Source organism: Tenrec ecaudatus, chromosome 4 (genome assembly GCF_050624435.1).
Source record: "Tenrec ecaudatus isolate mTenEca1 chromosome 4, mTenEca1.hap1, whole genome shotgun sequence".
Classification (NCBI taxonomy): Eukaryota; Metazoa; Chordata; class Mammalia; order Afrosoricida; family Tenrecidae; genus Tenrec; species Tenrec ecaudatus.
The window spans coordinates 121,190,826-121,213,637 of record NC_134533.1 but is presented as its reverse complement, the minus strand read 5'-3'; the positions used below and the strand labels follow the sequence as shown (position 1 = coordinate 121,213,637).

Here is a 22,812-nt window from a genome sequence, read left to right as displayed (position 1 = left end):
TTCTCCTCATCAGAAAGTGCCCGTCGACTGACGATGAACGGACTTCTAGACAAGGAATCACGGAGGATGCTGATGGTGCAGATGGCAACGGTCAGGGCTCGGCTCGCTATGGAAGACTTATTTCAATCGCAGAAGCAGCTCTCTAGTTAAGAGCCCATCCTTTGGCGTCACAGTTTGGCAAGTGAAAAGTTGAGAGGGTCTCAAGTACTTACTAGACGGTTCTCCTTTTCTGACTTTATTCTGCCTGCGAAGGTGCCGTGTTAAACAGGTCTAACCCCTGGGTCTTCTTACCCCAGTAGAGAGTCAGCCTCAGAAGCCCGCACGAGCAGGTTTGCCCTGTCCTGTCGGATCGCCATGAGCTGCCTGGACACCATGGCTGTGGGTTTGGTTTTGTTTTTCTTCAACGAGCCCTTGAGCGGTGAAACAGTTAAGCGTTCATCAATTGTTAACCAAAAGTTGGTGGTTCGGGTTCACCCAGAGGTATCTCTGAAGGAAGGCCTGCTGGGCAATCTACTTCCAAAGGTGACAGACAGGCCTGAAGGCCACACAGAGCATGGTCTCCCTGGAAAGCACGTGGGCCTGCAGTCCGAACTGACCGCACAGCAACCGGGGCTTTGACTTAGTCCAGCCATGCCTCTCACCCCGGGCTACATGCTGGGCTGCTCACCTCGGGGCCAGCAGCGGGACCCCACCAACCGCTCCTCACCATGACTCAGGCAGCTGTGTCTGCAGGCTGACAGCCGGGCAGTCCCTGGAGAACAGCCCTGCTCTGCCAGATGGGTGCCTATGAATTGGGATCCACTCAGTGTCGGTGGGTTTGTCCTGATTCTGGGTTTCACTACCCAAAATCCTAAGTGGGCACTAAACACTGATTTATTTTCTTACAATTAGTCTCTCTCTCTCTCTCTCTCTCTCTCTCTCTCTCTCTCTCTCTATATATATATATATATATATATATATATATATATATATATATATACATATGTATTTATATATATATATATATATATATACATATATACATAGAGAGAGAGATCAAAAAATAAGCATGTAGGCCCCAACAATTTAGTAACATTTAGAAAAATATATATAGATGTGCATTTCAATTGAAAGAAAATGTACCGTTTTTACTTTATTCTTAAATAGCCACAAATGGGATGTGTGCACCTGTTGGGACCTCACGACTTCTCAGAACAGTGGCAGCGCATCAAATACTTTCACCCTCTGAGATAGTTAAGGTTTATTGTGCCAACCTAGCTGATAAACATACGGGGGATTAACTGAAGGGCGAGAGATACATGGCTCGGTGAGCCTCGCCTTCCTGGTTCTCGGGTCTCTTGCTCTCTGATGGTTAGACCAGGGTACAGCTGCCTTAGCCAGTTCCCTGCTTCAGCTGACAAGGATCACTTCCTGCGAGACATCTCTGAGGAGAAGCCACATCCGCGTGGAGACCCCTGCCAGCAGTAAGATGCTTACACGTTCACTGATTCAGATGTCCTCCTGCAGTCGGCGTCACCGCGTGTGTTTTGTGAGATGGAGGAGGACTTTGTGGATTGGTATCAGACATATGGGCTAATGTTGGACTTGTGGGCTTGTACAGTGCTGGGTTGGGATGCCTTCTGAATGTGCACTTACCCTTTGCATAAAACTCTCTCATACATATATGAGTTTTTGTGGATTTGTTTCCCTGGTTTACCTAGACTAACTAACACACCCTCATTTCCTGTTTCACCTTGACTATCTCGCTTAATTTTCCACACATCGCTGAAACTCCAGCTTCACAGAGGTGCAATGTCATCAGAAGAAAGACAGTATGATTTAAGGTTAAGACTGGGAACTAACTCGCGCTAGAAATTTACAAAGTAACCGATGCATGCTAGCAGCCCTGGTGGCACTGTGGGTTAGGCACTGGGCTAACTGCAAGGCTGGTGGTTCAAACCCACCAGGCTGCTTCGGGAAAGAAGAGGCTGTCTGCCTGTAAAGGTGTACACGCTCAGAAACCCTACGTGTCACTATGAGTGGGTTTCGCTTTGCTTCTGTTTGGTCTTTTGACCAACGCTTATGAGTAACAGGTTGTTTTCCCTCATAATTTTAAACTATCCCATGTTGACCCTGCACTTTCACAACAGCGCCCCAGGGTGTGCCTAGTCCAGAGTTCGGGAACTACAAGGAGATAAAAGAAATATCCCATATGGTGTCACTAAGTGGGAAACTATCCATTCCTGCATTTTCTACATCTGGGAGACCACTGCCAACTGCAGCTGTTTCCCTGATATTAACCCCCCAAACAAACGCAAACATCATACCTCACAGTTGATTTTCTCTCCATAGCCTGTGAAAGTGGGAGCCTGAAGAAACTCCCAGGTTCCTCCCTTGTCGAAAGTGATGACGGATCTCATGTTCTCCTCGCTCATCGAGCCGTTAATCAGCGTGGCAATGTACACGCCTTGTAGCCCTTCCACGCGGTGGAAGTCAGCAAAGGGCTCGTTGGCAAAGTACCTACAAGAAGAGAGCGTAAACAACTATACATCTGAATTGATAGTAGTTGGCATTGTTTGAAACTGATTTTTTTTTTAAGTTTGAAAAACGTTTTGAGAGCCAACATGCTTACCTGACTAATAACCCCAGGGAGGTTAGGATAATGAATATAATAGACAAAAGTTGACCTCTATAACTGTTATCAAGTATGATTGCAAATCTTCCTGGAAGCCTTGACAGTGAGAGAAAGTTAAGCCAGCACTGATAATGCCGAACCTGGTCAATGAACCCAATCCACAGGAAAACGCCTATGCGTTAGGCTCCAATAGCCTGAACTACCTAGTACTCTTCAGACAGAAGACCACGTCCAGAGAAGCTCGTTCATCCCTTCCCAGAGGAACACTGCATACTGCATGGACTGCTCTGGAAGGCTCAAGATTCTCCCTGGTGACAGTGAAGCAGGGACAAAAGACGTTACCTGGGGTGCTAGGGCGCTGTCTCTCTCTGGAGACTGGTGTGATTCTAGAGTACTGCACCCACCACAAAGCCAAGGCATCTCTGCACAAAGGTTAGCAGAGCGCACACACAATGGCTTGTAGCACTGGAACTGTGCACTTTACTGTGGGAGTTCTGAGTCCACGGGTTCAGCAATAAAGCGGACAGCAGAGATGTCTCTGTTCTCCACCAGGACAAGTCTCTCTAGCAGAACAACCGGCCCACCGCCGCAGACAGAACGACGCCAACGACAGCCTGGAGGCAAGGCAGCACTGACGGGGGCAGAGCCTGCTTCCGAGCTGTGAGGCTGAGCTAACGCCCAACTGAAATACCAGAGTGTGGACCAAATTCCCTGGCATGAAGTTTCCTTAGGACTATTCGAATTGCTTTCAGGTCTTCTTCTTAAGAATCTGCTCGAGGTTTGTGATCTCCCCACTCTTTGCTTGCCTCAACTCTACTGACTTGGATTCTATCATCCGGAAGTCAGTCATTCCCGGGAGTCTTATTAACTTCTTTCCTACATCTGGGAGATCTAAGGTCCCTACTGTCAAAACGGGCCAGATTCCTGAAGTCCTCTGGCCCTTCCAGGCAGAAGCCTGGCCTCTCACACTTCACTCCGCTGCGTCCAGGTCTCTGCTCACTCTTTGACTTCCCTCCCTGACCTCTCCTGCGGTCTGCACTCTCTGCAAGTCTTCTTCCAACTACCTGGAGCTGGAGCTCGCTTCGGCGCAGAGTCCCCTCGGTCAGGACTCCCTGGGCTGCTCAACAGACTCCCCGGCACACTACATGCACATCCTCATCCCAGTCCTTCCCAGGCCGTGCAGTCTGGGCTTCTCCCACAAGCCTGGCCTCCTGTCAGCACATCAGATCCTCCGACCCGCCCAACAGCAGACGCCCGCCTTCCACAGCACGGCCACTTGGCACATCATCAAACACCAGGCCGCCCCCGCTATAAGTGCTTTCTCCGGTTCTCTAAGTAAATTAGAACTAGTTCCTTGGCACTGTGCTTTCCTATGGAGTTCACAGAACGGCCCCGTTTCAAATGGCACAGAGGTCTATTTTCAATCAGTCTGCCCATGTAATCCGCTAATTCGCCCTTATTCCATTTCACCGAGATGGAGAAGCAGATGACAGAAGGTCACTTAGCCGTGCACATGTGAACGTTTCCAATGCTGAGATAAAAATCTGAGGGAAAACAATTAGAAAAGTTGGGCAGGGATCTAGCTCCCCCCCCCCCGACCCCCCGCGAGCCTATTTTCAGTCCCTCACTGGGCTATGTGCTGAGTATCTGTAACCAGACCGGCAGGCTCACCGAGAGATGGCCAATGGCTACACGGTGGAGGCTAGTCCTTGCTTCCAGAAGAGCCTCTCCCTCCCTCTCCCTCTCCCTCCTGCTCGCCCAGTCCTGACTCTCTTCACAAAGGAGAAAGACTTTCAAAGATGACAAGAGAAAACGAGAGGTAGTGAAAGCCTGGGGCAATAGGCGTCCATGACTTCAATGCTTTTTAAAAGTGGAATCAAAGACAGCATCTCCTCTGATGGAGGAGAAACAGGAAGTGCGTCCCTTTCAGAGACCACTCAGAAAGCTCTTCACTCCACAACCTAATGAAGCCACGAGTCGCTGTCCACTCCGACTTGCGACCACGTGCTCCACGGACATGCGTCTCAGCCTTCCAGTCGGCAGTTAGTGCGGTAACCAATCTGTCCCACCCAAGGAGCTCTGAGGGTGTCGTGAGCTGCACACTGGGCTGCACCCGCCCCCCCTACCTGCCAGCCCTTCGAAACCACCCGCTGCTGGCTCCTCGGGAGAAGGATGAGGGTCTCTCCTCTCTTGGAGAGGTCGTCTTGGAAACCCACAGGGACAGTGTGCCCTGTGACAGCGGATGAGGAAAGGACTGCCACGCTTTACTAAGTCCAAACTCTGATCATTTACTCCTCCCCCGGCCCAACCTGACTCAGAGGCAACCAGGCGAGCCCTGCACATGCCAAGCGTGGACTCCTGCTTCTCCCATGCCCTCTCACTGCTGTTCGACCCACCAGCAAGTCCTGCTGGCTCGCTGCTCAAAATACACTCGGCTTCTTACCACTTCCAGCATTGCTCACCCTACTGCCTGAGCCCACCCTCTGGCCAGAGCTGCTGAGAGGCCTTCACAATGGGGCTTCCGACCTCCACCCCTACCCTCTGGAGTTCTCTAACTTACACACGCCACCAAGGAGAACTTCTTTAAAAATCACACAGCCGCTCGCTTGTAGTGATGGTGAAGGCCATCTCTCTCAGTTGCAAGTACGTCCCTCTGAATAATGCAATTCACGGGTTTTTAAATCGTGAAAAAGAACAGATGATGCCCATCTACTGGCCAAATCCCCCATCTCTCTGAGGAGAAAAAAGTGAGGTCTTTTCTATCCTCGGAGGCCTGCTCTCCTGGATGTTGCCTCTGGCCCACCTTTCTCCTCCCTCAATGCTCCTGAAACGCACCCTTAGAGACCCATCCATTCGCCTTGCTTGCTGGTCCCTCTGCTGGGCGTGCTCCCTCCCAAACGTAATTCAGGCACCTGCCTTGAGAATAACTTCCCAACAAACCCTTGTAACCCCTCAGAATGCCCTTTCTCCTTACTGTCAGAGCCAGTCTTCTAAGGAGAAGTTTCATGGATCAGGAGCCGGGTGGGGCTTTTTGACGGGATACCCATTACCCAATGCTATCTACCTACAGTGCCATCTGGCACAGGTAGCGACATCGATTAGGAATTACCTGATGGCTGAAAGAATGCCAACGCCAGACCTCCCCGGGCCCCGTGTGTGCGCACACACACACACACACACCAGTCAGCCGGTGCGCCCAGACCTCGCGCTCCATGGGCAGAGGGTAATCCGCCTCACAGTCGCACACCTCACAACAGTCTGACAGGTCACATGGCATCTGAGAATCAATGGGGTCAGGGCTCTTAAAAGACCCTTAGAAGGCACCCAGCCCTCCTAGCAGTCCCCGTGATGGCTGTGGTGGCTGGAGAAGCCCGTCCTTGAGACTGAGGTGAAGTGACAAAGGATCAATAATGGGGGTGGGGGGTGGGGGTCTCCCTACAGGACCAACACCTTGCAATTTCTCACCAGGAAAAGTGGGCAATGCTGTCAATTCACCGGAGCCACTAGAAGCAGGGCCCCAGGTGCACACACCAGCTCACCCAGAGTAGAGGGGGCTCTCCCAGTTCCCGTTCACACTGGCTCACACGCCAGAGCCAGACAGCCGAACAAATGGAGCCCCAGAGCACGATTAACAGAGTGCCAAGCACACTATACGTCACACAGAACAGCACTTCCCAGCCTTGGCTGCTGCCCCGTAGAACCCACTGGCGGCTTCTGAAACCCAATGCCCAGGCTTCACCCTTAAACTATCAACAGTATTCCTGGGACATGTGAGTCACATACAAGGGCTTCTGAAAGCTCACCACCAAAACACACTATCACCACGGCACTGCCAACACCCGGCAAGCCCAGGGTACAGAGTAGAATGTGCCACCCAGTTTTCACCGCCATTGTCCTAACAGAGGCACTCTGCCAGGCCTTTCCTCCACAGTCCTGTGGGGTGGGTCCACGCTGCTCACAACCAGTAGGCTAGCAGGCAGGTGCAAAGCATTTGTGCCACCCAGGAAGGTGAGTGCTCACCAGGTGAGTTCGGCGGGGGCGCAGCTGCGGTTGGCAGCCACTGAATTAGAGGTGTGCAGTGGTGTAGACGTGGGCCGAGAGAGGAAAGGCTGGTTTGGTGGCACACATACAGAAAGTCGGGGGGGGGGTGTCATCTCCTTACCTCACCAAGGTGTCACTGCCAGCTCCCCCTGGACTGTAATACAGCACGTTCTCCAAGGACAGGGAGAACTTGAGCCCCTCAGCCTCTGAGATGTATAAATTGGTGCGGTTGTTACTGTGGCTGACACACACGAACACCTGGTCCTCCGAAGCATCGGCGATGTAATATTCCTGTGGACCCAAAACTCAAAATAGGCGAAAGTCAGACACAAACCCGTCGGCCCCGGGAGTTCGCTCTCTGCACGCGAACGCGATGACACCTAAGGCCCCAGGGAGGAATGGGGACCTGCAGCCCCACGAAGCTCCCCAAGGCTGGCAAACAGGCTTGAAGGGTTCTTCTCTTTAGGAACCTGAGCAGATCCACAGGTGGGTAAACTGGGGTCACTGAACTCCATAATGATCTAAGACCTCTAGTGAGTGTGTTAATGTCCCCCTCTTTGATTCAAGACACTTTTCATCAGTGCCGAGTCCGACAGAGATGAAGGTGCACTTGGTTTCCGCTGTTTCTCCCTCACAGCAAGTGGAACCCTGAGAAGGCGGCCAATGACCAGGGTGTCCTCGGTCCTCACAGGTCCTTCACATTCCACTGGCACCACCGGCAAACGGCAGGCCTTCAAACGCTACGTCCTCCCTGCGTCATTGCTCCAATAGCCTCGGTCCAGGATGATCTTTCCCATCCGTGTCCGCTGCTTGCAATGCACCCTGTTGTTGCTTATGTAGCTCTCTTCCCTTTGGGTCTCGGGCTATCCAGTCTGTCCATTTTGAAAATGTCGGACCCAAATCTTGTCCCCTTCGGGTCCTCAACACCCATGAGCTACACAACGGGCACTTAGTTAAGGAGCAGCTGCTGGGCCTGACTCCCCAGGCCATTCGTGTTGGCACACGGAGCCCAAAGACTGCATCCAGAGCACCAACTCTCTCCGCATAAAGGCACCCCATCCAATCCACGCCAGCCAGCAAAGCGGGGAAACAGACGAAAAGATGACAGCTCTTTCTGGAGACCGATCCAGAGACTGCTTTCAGGGGCCTGCCCTCAGATGCCCACCCAGCAGTGCATCCGCAGGAAGCCCTCCCTGTGATCGCAGCATGGGAGCAACACAGCTCCCCCCTCCCCAAGGCTAAGCCCACTCACATTAATAGGATGCCTGGTGACAAACTGGGCTGCTCGCATGGGCTTCCGGCCAAAGGAGACCCAGAGCTGGACAGAAGACTGTTGCTGGCTGCCCGAGAGACGCTGCCAAGGAGAAAAAGAGAAAAGGTCATTGTGCCAGATTACAACCCATCCAAACAAGTGAAAAGAGAAACGGAAAGGGCAGCCCACTTTGAGGCTCCTAAGGACACAAACCATAGAACCGGATTTCAAGTTCACCATTCTGCAGTGTCAGCCTGAGATGCCGGCCACCACTGGGATGCCTGATCTTCAATAACCCATCAACCTCATGGCCATCTGGTCAACTCAGACTGGGAGCAAGCCTATGGGGCAGGGCAGAACTGACCCGGGGGTTCCCAAGGCTGTCATGTGTACAGAAGCGGACTGCCACAGCTTTGCTGGATTCAAACCACCAGCCTTTTGGTTAGCAGTCACACATCAGCAGGACTGTTTGGTCTTCAGGAAATAGTAGGTAGCTCCTGATATCAGGACAGATAATGGGATGGGGAGGAGGATGGGCAGGCTGCAGAGTGAGCAAAGAAAGAAATGCTGTAGGATGGTGTTAGAGAGACTGCCCAGGAAGAGCCTGAAGTCCCACAACCTCCACCAGACCTGAGGCCAGATCAGCCTCTCGCACCGCACCCCATACACACCCAGCATGGTCCCTTCTCCTTTCTACCCCCCTACTAGGCCACAAGGAGAAGCCCACCCCGTGGTTTTAATGTGTGGCAAAGCTAAAAGGCCTCCTTAGTCAATACAATGTTGTACGATATATAAAGCTTAGACCATCAGTTCAAGTCAACCTATCCACGTGTGAATCCTTATGGAGAGCTCCGATTATACAGACATCAGTGAAGTGCTCATGCATGCGCTCAATGGTTCTTCACAACCTACAATCATGGTTGCAGCTAAGAAAGGAGCCGTTTCTCAGGACTGGCTCGTTGCTAATTGGGAGTTCCTAATGATTGCTGCTTGGGCGGCCTGGGAATGGAGAAGGGATGTCAAGATAAAGCCTACAGCAAACACACCAAAAAATAAATTAAAAAGTTACAGACTACTGAAGTCATGTCACGGACTTTCACTCCTGCTCACCTCACGTCTTGGGTGAATTCCTGAGAGTTATCCCTAATCCTGGACAACACAAAATGATAGGACAATTCAAGCCTTATTTTCCCGCCACCAAGCAAACTGTTAGCAATAGCACGCTATTGGTGGAGAGGCACCGACGGGCTCTAACACCTTTCATTTTTTTCTTGTTCTGGTGTACTCACGCATTCATTCACAGCACACACGGTTCTAGGGAAAGCCCTAGGGGGTCCCATCACCAACAACAAACCCTTCGTCTATTCCCTTTGTATCAGGAAAGTAGAGTCCCTCGATGATAGAGAATTTTCCTCTCAACTTCCCATGATGTCTTAATGCCCCCCCCCCACACACACACACAAGTCGGGAGGCTCTGATGTTGCATTTCCCCAGGGTGAGATAGCTGACGTCACCTTCCTCCCACGGGAGACTCCCTCTCCAAACAGGAGCTGGGATGTGAATGAGCATCAGCGCGTCCACATCCCTTCTCCAACACCATCCCTGACATCGGTCCCTTCTGCCCGTCCGTGTTCCCATGGGAATGCTGACATTGCATACAATCTTGAGGAAATCCCCCCCCCGGGGGGAGTGGGGTGTCACGCCAGGTGAATTCCAAGGTGATGCGTAGGATTCACCGAAAGCATGAAGGAGCCTAACACAACTGCACAGAAGCACACGTTAGAGGACCGCCGCAGAAAGAACCACAACTGGAAAGGGAGACCGACGGACAATCACGTGGGGCCGTAACTGGGTGTGGAATAAACACCTCCTCTCGGGGGCTGCGCAACAGGCTTTCCCAAGCGGAGGTGCAGAAGAAGTTACGCAGGGGGACAGAGCGGACAGCATGAATGCAGAGCAAGAGGGGGGATCCTGCAGCCGCACTGCCACTGCCTCGCTTCAGTGGCCCGGACCCCAGTTAGAGAGCACTCCCTCCCACGGCCTCTCACCTTGCACAGGCCCTGAAGCAGCAAGAGTGTGCACGAGGGACAGCCAGGGAACGGAACCAGCACGCGGCTGCAGGGAAGCAGCCTGCCTGGTCCCTTCAAATTCTTTTTTTTTTTTTTAAGAAATTTTAACATTCTATTGACATATAATTTTATATAGCATGCAATTGAATGGTTTAACATTTAAAAGAATTTTGCTGTCATCACCACAATCAATCTTAGGATCTCTTCTTCATCCTTGTGCTCATTGTTAGCGCCTTACCTCCCCTCAGCCTCTTCTGCCGTCACCCTAAGATCCTGTCAGTCCAGTGACTGTCTCCATAGAGTTACCTCTCCTGGATTACATATCAAGAAAGGGGAAAAAATGCCTCCACCAACAACAAAATGAAACAGACCAAAACCTTGATCAAAAAGAAAGCAGAGAATAATAAAGGCTAAAACAAATGTAAAATGCGTAAAAGGGGGAGACAAAGGCAAGGTGCTCGGGTTCACCCTAACTAGTCTGCATTACCCGCTTTCCAAGCAGTCTCTCCCTCCACACAAGGCTATGCACAAGGCCAGTCCACGGTCAAGGGGACTTGCTGGGGGATGGAACCATGCGGGCACCCTGCAAACAGAGTGCGGCCTTCATGGTCACCCATAGCCCTTTCTTTTTAAAATAGTTATTGCCATGGGAGGAGCCCTGGGGGTGTGGTGGGTGCCGGGCGCACTGGCTGCTAATGACAAGGTCTGTCTGTTGAAACCACCAAATGCTCCATGGGAGGAACATGAGGCCTTTTGCTCCCAGAGTTACAGGAGTCGGACTAGACTCTTGTTTGTTTGTTTGTTTGTTTGTTTGTTTATTATCGACATAAAATATGCTCATTTTACAAAAGGAATAGTACAAAACAGAAGAAAGTAAAATGCTCTATTTTACTCCCTAACCTCAAGTCCCTCTTCCCATTCTACTCCCTCCCTCCTCGTCCCGTTCACCAACAGGCCCCTGTGCATCCTGTCACGGATCCCCACGCCAATAACACGCACCTGCATACATGCAGCCAGGAGCACTGCGCGCATCTACCCGACAGCCAGTAGCTCCCTCTCCTCAGCAAGACGATCCTGGCTGTCTCTCACAATTGCCCCTCGGCGATGGGGTAAAACACTATAAATAAATCACTGCCCTTGAGTCGATTTTACTCACAGTGACCCGTGGAACTTCCTTGTGGGTTTCAGACTGTAAATCTTTACAGGAACAAAAAGCTTCATCTTTCCCCCTCTGAGCGGGGCTGAGAGATTCAAACTGCTGACCTTACCGTTATTAGTCTAACGTGTAACCCACTGTGCCACCAGGACTCCTTTTAAAAAACTGTGATCCCCTACATATTTATGGCTACATGTGGTCTCGGAGTAACCAATACCTCGCCTCACGATCGGATGCACAGAGAGGTGTGGTGTGGGATTTCTGGGATGGTGACTTAGAGAGACTACAGTGGTGGGAAGGGTTCTATTTTTGCCCTTGTATCTTTTCTTGATCTTCCTATCTCATCAAGGACACAAAGGCAAATAGCTGACACTGCCAAGGCAACCTTGAAAATGAAAACCATTAGTTATGCTGGTAGACCAGAAAGACGGGAGGCTCGATCCCAAAATGGCCCAGATTATCAGCACACACTAACCTTTAGCTAGGCTACCTCCAGACATCTGTCTTCATGGAAGAAAAAGAAACTTTCCTCTTTGAAAACCCACTTTTATTACTAATCTTTACCAGCAATTTAGCACAATCCCAAATTGATAGATTCAGTTCTATTTTTCCCATACAAACCAATCATGGTTCTACAGCTGCGCCACAAGTTAATTTCTCTCCTTGGAACACCTTCCTGCTTCACCCTGAGGGGTATGTAGGTAGTTCCAAGAAGCAATGCTTCTTTTAGCCTACTCGGATATGTTTAGTATCTTCTCTGTAACCATATTCTGATACCTATAAGGTTAACTCTTAGAAGAAATCCTCTGTTGAGATATTTGTTTGTGTATGTCCTGCTCTGTGTATTCTCAGCAACAACAAAATATGATTTTTAATATATATATACATTGTCAAATTACACCCTTGGCTGACACACCCACCACCAACAGCTGGGAAATATCTAAAAACTTTAAATTTTGCCAATGACATGTACTCTGAGAGTTTATAGTAAGCTTTTTCTTAAGCTTATACTTCCATTTTTGATGGTGGAAAATAAACTATTATCAGTATCTGATTAATGCCGGGTGCAGTGTGGTCCTTAACATTCATGTCTGAGATTGCACCAGGAGTGGAGAGAAACGAGCACTCCAGGAGAAAGGGGCAGGATGGAACTGAGTAAGTGACACTGCCTTGCTCAGCAAGCCCCAAGGACAGGCAGTGAGTGAGTTTCTCCACTGAGAGCTGCACAGGGCTTCAGCAAGGTCACCTCACTGGGAGAACTGAAGCATCTCAAGGCACCTGGTGTCGTGGGACATAAGTACAGAAGCACCTGTGCCGAATGACTGCCATGCCCAGAAAAAATCCATGAGTGCCCACGTGAAGGATGGTTATGCTGAAATATTTATAGATAAAATGATATGTCATCCGTAATTTGCCTTAAAATATTGGGGAGGTGGGGAGACAGTATGGCCGAGAGCTGAATATCAAAGCTGGATGAGAGCACATGGGAAGATCATAATAATACTATAGCTTTAAATTTCTATAACAAAAAGCTTCCAACACTCAATACTAATTGGGAAGCACTTCCAAAATGACCAAGAAAGGAAGGAATTTTGAAAATCTGCTCAGGTATAAAAGCAACACGAATGCTGGCATAAATTCTCAAAATCAGCTTTTTCAAGATTCTGAAAATTAACTCAAGACTTGCAACCATCTGTGATTGTTCTAGAGCATGGTGTGGTTAAATCTGTGTAAAAACAGCCGCCTTTTAACATATCTAGGTGCACTGCCTTTCTTTAGCCTTGAGAACCACAGCCTCGGGACCAGAGAAGATTACAGAACCATCTCACTCTCTCACTCACTCACTCACTGCAACTGAGTCCCTTTTGACTCATAGTGACCCACTGAGAGTTCCCAAGACTATAACTGTTTACAGGAATAGAAAGCCACAACTTTCTCCTGTGGAGCTGCTAGTGGTTTCGAACTGCCGACCATGTGGATCACAGAACAATATGTAACCGTAGCCACGTGAGTACAGATGTAAAATTCCCTAGCAAACACAGCAAACCAAATCTAGCCACATAAAAATGAAATTAAATACCAGAACAAAGTGAGGTCAATCCCAGGAATGCAAGGTTGGCTTGACATCCGAAAACCAATCAGTAGAATACACTGTATTAGAACATGGGGAAATTACACGATTACTTGATACTGAAAACACATCTGATATATCTAAGACCCTTTCCATGGAAAAAATTCAACAAACTATAAATAGAAAGAAACATTTTAACTTAAAAAGAACCATCTACAAAATCTCACTGCCAACATCCTATATAATAGTAAAAAAGACTCAGCCCTTTTCTCCTCAGATCAAGAATGAGACAAGAAAGCCTGCTGTTTGATACTGTATGGGATATTTAGCCATGCCAATTAAAGGAAAAATGAATCATGGGCAGCTGTCTCTATTTACAGATGACACGACTGGGATAGAGAAATCCCCAAGGACTGCACGCACACACACGAATATTAGAACTAACAAAGGAATTCAAGGTTTCCGTAAGAAGGAAACCAAAGTATAAAAATCAACTGCATTTCCATATTAATAATGACCAATATGAAATTTAAATTTAAAAAACAATTCCATTTATTGCAGCATGTACAAGAATACTCAGGAATAAACAAACAAGTGGCAGGCTTGCACCCAGAAAACCACACAATCTGCTTGAATGAAGTTGAAGAGGACTTAAATAAGTAAATATACATCCCATGCTCATAGAATAGAAAACTTAATAACGTTTTTTAGGTGACTGTATTATTGCCGGTGTTAGTTGCCTCTTAGGCAGCCGGCTCATGGTGACCCAAGTACAATAGAAGGGATCACTGCTTGCCCTGTGCGGTATTCACAATTATTGGTGTTTCTGAGCCTTTGTTACAGCAATTCCATGACTACATCTCAGGGAAGAATTTCTTTAAGTTTAATCACCCCCTATTTCACCAAGCATGTTGTCCTGTTTTAGTGATTAGTCTGATGATGTATCCAAAGTGATCAACAAGACCAGGTCTCACCCTCACTGCTTCTCAGAGCCATTGAAGCTATATTTCCTCTGAAACGGCTTTGTTCGTTATTCTGACAGCCCACAGTATACTCAATACACTTGGTCAATCCCGCAATTCAAATGTGTCCATTCTGTATTGCCTTTCCTTCCTCATTGTAGTTAGTAATTGTAACAATGTTCCGCTCCTCACACTGAGCTACAGATTCAGCACAGATCCTGCTCCTTTATTTGCAAAAAGCTGGTAAGTGATACCGAAGCAGAGCTAGGAGTGCAAGGAACCCAAGACACCAAAGGTTTTTGAAATAGAAGAATGATAGGGACTCACACTTCCCAATGACAAAGCCTACTATTTAACTACACTAATAAAAATGGTGTGACACTGCATAAAGACAGACACATGGACCCACTGATAAAGAAAGACGGGTCCAAACATAAGCACTTACACATAAAGACGACGAACTGCTCAGCAAGGACATTTCCAGGAATGTGAAAAGACAACTATAGAATGAGAGAAAATATTTGATAACCATAAATCTGATATGGATTTAATAGCCAGAATATATAAAGAACTACAACTCAACAATAAAACGACAAACAACCAGAGCAAGCACACTGCCACAGATAAGAGCCCGCAGCACGGGGAATCTAGGGTAGATAACCCCCAGGACCAACAGGGAGAGTAGAGATACCAGAAGTATAAGGGGAAGGTGGACGGACAAAGAGGGAATGGATCACAAGGATCAACCTATAACCCCCTCCCAGGGAACAATGGAAAGGTGGGTGAAGGGCGACGGAGGACAATGTAAGATATGAAAATAATAATCTATAACTTATCAAGGGTTTGTGAGGGAGGGCGGGTGAGGGAGGGGGAAGAATTGGGGAGCTGATATCAGGGCTCAAGCGGTAAGAGAATGCTTGAAAATGATGATGGCAGCATATGTGCAAATGTGCTTAACACAATGGATGGATGGATGGATGGATGGATGGATGGATGGATGGATGGATGGATGGATGGATTGTGATGGGAGATGTAAGAGCCCCAATAAAAGTATTTAATAAAAAAAATTTTAAGACAATCCGATTAAAAAGCGGGCAAAGGATTTAAATAGACATTTTTCCCAAAAAGATACACAAAGGTAAACAAGCAAATGAAAAGATGCTTAATGTCATTTGTCTTCGGGGAAATGCAGAATCAAGCGACAGTTAAATACCTCTTCACACCCATTAAGATGGTTAAAATCAAATACATAAATAACAACAAACGCCATGGAAAACCCTCACGCACCGCAGGTGAAACTATAAAGCGGTGCGGCCACGGTGGAAACCAGCAGCTTCTCAGAAAGTCAGACACAAAACTGGTTGCTACGCAGTTGGTCGCGTCCGTCCCCCAGTCAGTTCCGAGGTTCTGCCCGACAGAGAGCACATGCACAACAGAAGGCGACACCGCCTGGTCCCGCTCCCTCCTCACAGTTATTCCTGTGCCTGAGCCCACTGTTGCAGCCACTGAGTCCATCCGTCTCCTTGAAGGCCTTCAGTGCCCGCCAATTAATTAAACATAATGTCCTTCTCCAGCAACTGGTCCAGCTAACACATCCAAAGCAAGTCACACTAACCTTGCCCTCCTGGCCTCGAAGGAGCGCTCTGGCCTGACTTCATCCAGGAAAGATTTTTTTGTCCTTTTGGCAGACCAGGGTACCTTTACTATTCTTCTCCAGCACCACTATCCAAACGTATCGATTCTTCTTCTGCCTAACTTTCACATGCATAGGAGGCAACTGAAAATACCAACACTTGGGTCAGGCTCACCTTAACCCTCAAAATAACATCCTTGTTTTTCAATAATCCAAACAGGTCTTGTCCAGCACATTTATGTAATGCAATTCCTCTTTGGATCCCTTACCTACTGCTTCCATGAGCATGATTGACTGTGGATCCAAGCAAGATGAAAATCCTAGACAATTTCAATCCTTTCTCCATGTATCACCATGCTTATTACCTACTGGTCCCATTGTAAGGATTTCAGTCTTTGTTACATTGAGTTGCAATCCATACTAAAGGGTGCAATCCTTGATTTCCATCAGCAATGCTTCAAGTCCTCCTCACTTTCAGCGAGCAAGGTCAAGGCTGTGCCATCTGCATATCCAAGATCGTTAATAAGCCTTCCTCTAATCCCCAGGCCACATTCCTCTTCATGCAGCTCGCCTCGCGGCTCACTGGCTCAGCACGCAGTTTGAGTAAGTCTGGTGGTAGGACACGACTCGGCAGCACAGCTGTTGACAGGGATGTTAAACCCTGCCTTGTTCCAGACACACCACTGCCACTCGAGCCATGTGCATGACCCACAGGTGATCCTGCAATCCCACTCCTGGGTGGACACTCAAGCCCATTGTAAAGATTAAAACGTCCACACTGAAATCTGCCTCTGAATGTTTATTATTCTAACAGCAAAGGGGGAGAAGTAACTCCAATGGTCACCAACTAAGGAACGGATAAGTAAGGAACAGCCATACAATGCACTGCTATCTAGTTCTAAAAATAAACGAGTAAAGATATATGCTACAACAACAATACAACATGGAGGGATCTTAAAGCATTCTGCGACATTGAAGAAACCAGCTTTGAAAGATCATGTACTGCAGGATTCTATTGGGATGAAATCTCTAGACTGGACCATTCATAAAGACAGAAAGCAGATTTGGGACAGGGAAGTGGAATTAGGAAGTGATTCATAATGGGTAGGCAGTTCTCGAAGCGGGATGAAAACGTTCTCAAATTAGGCTCTCCTGATGACCGCACAGCTCTGGGAATGGACTCAAAACCAGTGAGCTGAGCATTTTAAAAGATCAGATTTTAGGGTAGCAAAACGATACCTCATACAGCCATCCCAAAGAATTAATATTAAGTCAATTTTGTTGACCTTATAGTTTTATTTTTAATATTTTGATTTATCTGGGGTTTATTGTGAAACATGAACATTATAAGCATTAGGTGCTTATTAGGCTAGCTATATTTTACAACTATTCAAATAACATTATAATAAAAACCGTCAGTTTCAGTTTGAGTCTGCTACCCTAATCAGGAATTCACACTTCAGTGTGATCAATTCATCAGAAAACTCAGAACGTTGCGGTAGTTTATTTTTCTGCTCTCTGATCCAATATTGAGACCCCTGGCTAGAATAATGAACATCAGAAATCCATTTTCAGTAACGAAATTACCGACCTGTGCGTGAGCTGTGGGATGAAACACCAATTTGCTCTGTGAAGTTGCACTCAAATCAGAAATAAGAAGTTTAAAAAGGGAAAGAGTAAAATTCGTGGTTAGAAGTGTGAATTTAAAAATGGGCTTTCACTTAGAAGTGCAGTAGCCTTCAAGCTAGCTGAACTGCCCGTCATATCTTACTATAGCACCCAGCCTGACAGGGTACAACCACTGAGACAGCTGACAGCGAGCGGAGAGCGGGGCGTGCTGGTGGCATAGTGGGTTAGGAATTGAGCTGCTAACCACGAGGCCAGTGACTCAAACCCACCCGGTACTCTCAGGGGGAAAGATGAAGCTGTGAGCCCTGTAAAGATTTACAATCGCACACATTAGAATTAACCTGATGGATGTGGACTTGGATTTTTGGGTTTGGTATAAACAATACAAGGAGCTCTGGAAACTTAGTGGGTTACATTATGGCAGCGGTTCCCAACCTGTGGGTGGCGACCCCTTTGGGAGCCAAACGACCCTTTCACAGGGGTCGCCTAAGACCATTGGAAAATACATAAATATTTCACAATATATAATTGCATATTGTTTTTATTAATCATTATGCTTTAATTTGTTTAATTATGTTCAATTTGTAACAAGGAAGATACATCGTGCATAACAGATATTTACCTTATGATTCATAACAGTAGCAAAATTACAGTTATGATGTAGCAACGAAAATAATTTTATGGTTAGGGGACCACAACATGAGGAACTGTATTAAAGGGTTCGCGGCATTAGGAAGGTTGAGAAGTACTGCACCATGGGCTGCTAACCATAAGGGCAGCAGTTCAAACCCGCCAGACACTTCACGGGAGAAAGTCGAGGCTGCCCGCCTCCTCAAAGATGTACAGTCTCAGAAACCCAAAGGGCAGTGCTATTCAGTCCTACAGGGTCACTGAGTCAGAATGGACTGGAAACCAGCGGATAGTGAGTGCAGCCAACCCAACACCTTGCTAGCACAATAGCTAAGTGCATGCTTGCTAGCCCAAAGTCGTCAGTGGTTCGAACCCACTACTGGCACTGGGCAAGAAAGGATGTGGAAGTCTACTCTCATAAACATTGACTAGGAAATTGTAAGGGGCAGTTCTAGTCTGTCCTACAAGGTCACTGTCAATTAGAATCAATTCAACAACAACAAACATATGGCCAATGGTCAATTTTTCTACCTTCCATGAAAGAGACTTGAGTGGGATTTCCAGCCAATGCACCTCCTGCAGAGTCACCATCTGTTAATGAAGACTTGTGTGTCCATATGATGCTGAACAGAGTTCAATGGAGCTTCCGGGCTGAGGTGAACTGAGAAGGCCTGGCAAGTGACTTCCACACACCAGCTGATGAAAACTCTATGAATCACAATGGTCCCATTTGGAAATACGCATGGGGATGGTGGAGCCCTGGTGGCATAGTAATTACACATTGATTGAAGAGCTAGCCTCAAAGTCAGCAGTTCGAAACCACCAGCTATTTCACAGGAAAAAGGTGAAGCTTTCTACTCTCGTAGAAAGTTACAGACTCAAAAGCCCACAGGGGCCTTCTACCCTATCACATAGGATTGTCATGTGTCAGAAATGACTCGATGGCCGTGAGTTAGGTTTGTTGCATGGGATGGTACAGCAACTGGTAGCAATGCATTCTCTTCTGCACAGGGTAACTGCCAAAATGTCTCCAGGACAACACACCATTCATAGTGTGACAGTTACATAATCGCCTGTCAATCACGAAGGGGTGGAGGCTAGCCTGTCAATCAGGTCGCAGCTTGATGACCTCATTTGGAGGCAAGATGGAGATAAATAACTCACGGGAGGCCAGGCCCACACACTCTCTGCTTGTCTTCCTGCTATGAGCCACATGGAGACACCCTGATGGAACCAGAGCCCTAGAGCTGGAGGAGCCACCTGGAAACCCACACCAGCGCTGAGATGCTTCCACCATCATGGCATCCACAAGCCTTTCCACCAACTGGCCTGTGATCTTCCTGAATTCAACATCACTGCATGGCTCCGTGAGTCTAAAGAATTTGTGGACTGGTATCAAACATACAGGCTACTATCGGACTTATGGTCTTGATCTGGACTGGGCTGGGATGTTTTCTTAGTATACAATTACTCTTTACATACAAAGCTCTTTCTTATACACATAGGCATCTTCCAAGCGTTGTTTCTCTAGTGCACCCTGACCAACACACATAGCAAACAAAGAAACAAGGCAAGATGATTTAACAAGTGGTCAGAATGCAGATTCAAAAAACCCCAGAGAAAGAAATGGTAACAGATCTATCAGAAAAGGAGTCCAAAGACTTATAACTAGGTCCCCCAAGAGAGAAAAATAGCCACAAATGGAACACATATAAGACAAGAAAGCAGACAATAATAAATTAATAGCATATAAACGATGCAAAGCATCTTCTTGATCCCAATGCTATAAAATTAGAAGTCAAGAACAGAAAAGTAGGGGGAAATCAAAGGCATGGAAACTACTACATTCTGCTAAAAAAAACTACTGAGTAATAAAAGAAATAAAAATGAAATTTAAATATTCACAGGTTGATTCCAAACTAAACATTTTTAAACATCTCTGCGATTAGCAAATGTATGCAGACACACATTCTCCGCAGTGCATTTGGCTTTGTCTCATTAAAACCCACCCACTGCCACTGATTCCTCAGGGTTTCCAAATCTGGAAATCTTTAAGGGTCAAGATAATTCCATCTTTCTCCCCACAAATGTTGTGAACTACAGCCTTTAAAAAAAGAAAGATCCAATATACAACAGAGGCTTTAAAGGGGATCTGCTGGGCCAGTTAAATTCAAGGCAGTGAAGTCAGGACAGGAAGTTATGGCGACCGTTTTGCAGATTCCAAAGGGGTAATCTCAATTGCGTCTCGTGGAGGACACAGTTCAATCATGATCACGGGAACTTATTAGGAAGAGCATGTATGAACATTGAGCGTTGCACAGGTACGGAATAGGCCAGCAAAGTAATGCTAAGGATGTTTTCCGATTAAACACAGCACGGGCTCGTTCTTTGAGTAGCAGGGGCTGTCCGACATGAACATCACTGGACAACTTCCCCACTCACCGTACAGCCCTGAGCTGGCCCGGCAAACTTAGTTTTGCTCCCAAAAGAATATACGTCTTCAGGGAAAAGTTATATATGGAGATACCAGCTACATTGTGATATTTCTGTTTAATATAGTTTTCTATGGTTTACAGCAATTACGTTTTTACATACTCTTATATATCTAGAAATATAGTACATACGGTGGGAAATTTTATGCAAATTTATTAGCTAAAACGAAGTACCTTGAAGGACTGAGTTACTGGGTTTGAGAGTTTTGAACTCTAGCCTCAGGGGCATTGAGGTCAACTGGCAAGAAGAGTCTACTAAAATCAAAGTTTTACATCCTGCTTTGCGTGTAGTGACAGGGGTCTTAAAACGTACAAGTGGCCCTATGGGATGTGGCGGTTGGTCCTCCCCTTTCAGAGTAGGAAGAAATGAAGGAGGTCAAAGACTTAAGGAAATAATTAGACCAAAGGACCATGAGAGCCACAGCCTCCACCGCTCTAAGACGGGGAGAACTAGATGGTAGCAAATTACCACTACAAAAAAATGTAGAGCAAGATTCAAAATAATTACCAAAAAAGGCCAGGCCTTCTGGTCTGACAGAAGCTGATGGGACTCTGAGACTATGGCCCTTCTGTATTCTTCCAGCCTGCAGCTGAACCCACCCACTGCATCGCCTTTGTGTCAAACAGGAGAAAGGGCTGGCTGCAGGGGGACCCATGACACCCAGGGAAATGCGCTCCTCAGAACCTACATACATGCAAGTCGCATGGCGGGCAGCAATCGCAGGGAAAGCGCCGCAGTCAGAGGAGAGAAAGGGCAGGACAGAGGGAGGAACAGAAATGCGGGAGCCCGGAGGAAAGGGCGAGAATGCAGCTGCAATGAGGGGACTTTAACAAACATCAAGAAGCACAGTGTCTAGCTACTGTTCAAACCAAATCACCAGAGGTCCAAAACGCAGCAGCAGCAGCCTCTTACTTCAATCTCCCCTCCCCCTCCCAAAAAGTAAAATTCTGTTCCTTGACTTTCCTACTTTGTTCTGAATTCACTAACATCCATCTGGGACGTCCCAAACCCCAGTAGACCTCAGATAGCAAGTCATATTTGGAAACCTTAAAACTCTCCCTGGGAGGGCTAAGCCAGCAGGGCTAGCTTTGGTGATCCTGTGACTTACTGGGCCCTAGTAGAGAAGGGCAGCAGAGTCAGGGGGCAGCCTCTCTCCCAAAGCAGATTTGAGCAGTCACCCGTGAACAGTCTACGTGACTATGATGTGAAAGCCCAGCCAAATAGAGGAAGCCCTGCAGTGAGGGACTGACGCAGTGGCTGCAATAGTGGACGCGCAGGCAGCTGAGAGGAGAGCACAGGCCCGGCAGCGTTTCATTCTGTTGGGGGTGGGCGGCTATGAGTCGGAGCCGATTCCGTAGCATCTAACAACAGCCTGCACACAGGCCAGACTTTCTCAAATCCATGGGATTCTTAGGTACCCCACCAGTCCCCATTAAAGAAAAAAATTGAGGGGTGGAGGTGATGCCATCTGTCGGCATTTGTCCCAAGTGCCCTGAGATGATTCGGCAGCAAGTGCTCCTGAAACAACAATGCTGGAAGCACTTCCAGGTGGTGGCTGAACGAGTCCACTGACTGTGAAGGCCTCTAATGCTGACTGCCCTTTGAGGCTGGTGGCCCCGCTGTGTACTGAAGGGGGTGGGACCGACCACACAACCACCATTTTGCTATCACCAACATATAAATAAATAAGCCAACTCTCTGTAAAGAGCTGTCTAGAAAATACTGTTATACACCCATTGAAAATAATCCAGCAACCTAGACTTCTTTTTTAATAAATCATTTAATTAGGATTCTTACAGCTCTTATAACAACCCATACATCCCTTGTATCAAGCATATTTGTCCATGTTGCCATCCTCCTTTTCAAAACATTTTCTTTCTACTTGAGCCCTTGATATCAGCTCCTCTTTTTTCCCTCCCTCACACCCTCATGGACCCTTGATAAATTACAAATTATTATTACTATTATATTTCCATCTCTTATATCTTCTGCTGTCTCCCTTCACCCATGTTTCTGTTCTTCGTCACCCGGGGGGGGGGGGCAGCCTATGCTTTTTAAATGAGATGTGCAGAGATGACAGTCAATCAACTCCATTGTACGTCTGCCCTGTGTCAAGCATTGGGTGAGTTACCGGGTTTGACGTTGGTGGTTATGAAAAGAGATATCTTGCCAGTTGTGTTTCTTTTTTTTTTTTTTCAGGTGTGTTTTTTATCAATCCATATTTTTAGAAATCTTCTTTTAGTAACACAAATGATTAGTAGC

General features: G+C 47.3%; 1 protein-coding gene across 2 annotated transcripts in view; it reads right to left on the bottom strand.

Annotated features, from left to right (window-relative positions):
* SORL1 (sortilin related receptor 1) overlaps positions 1-22,812 on the bottom strand; it is a 215,236-nt gene that overhangs the window by 131,083 nt on the left and 61,341 nt on the right. For both annotated transcript variants that reach the window (XM_075546728.1, XM_075546729.1), the window contains exons 7-9: positions 7,908-8,009; positions 6,777-6,946; positions 2,307-2,499 (exon numbers count right to left, since the gene is read on the bottom strand). In XM_075546728.1, the coding sequence (XP_075402843.1) occupies positions 2,307-2,499; positions 6,777-6,946; positions 7,908-8,009 (465 nt within the window). The remainder of the gene's footprint in view (positions 1-2,306; positions 2,500-6,776; positions 6,947-7,907; positions 8,010-22,812) is intronic.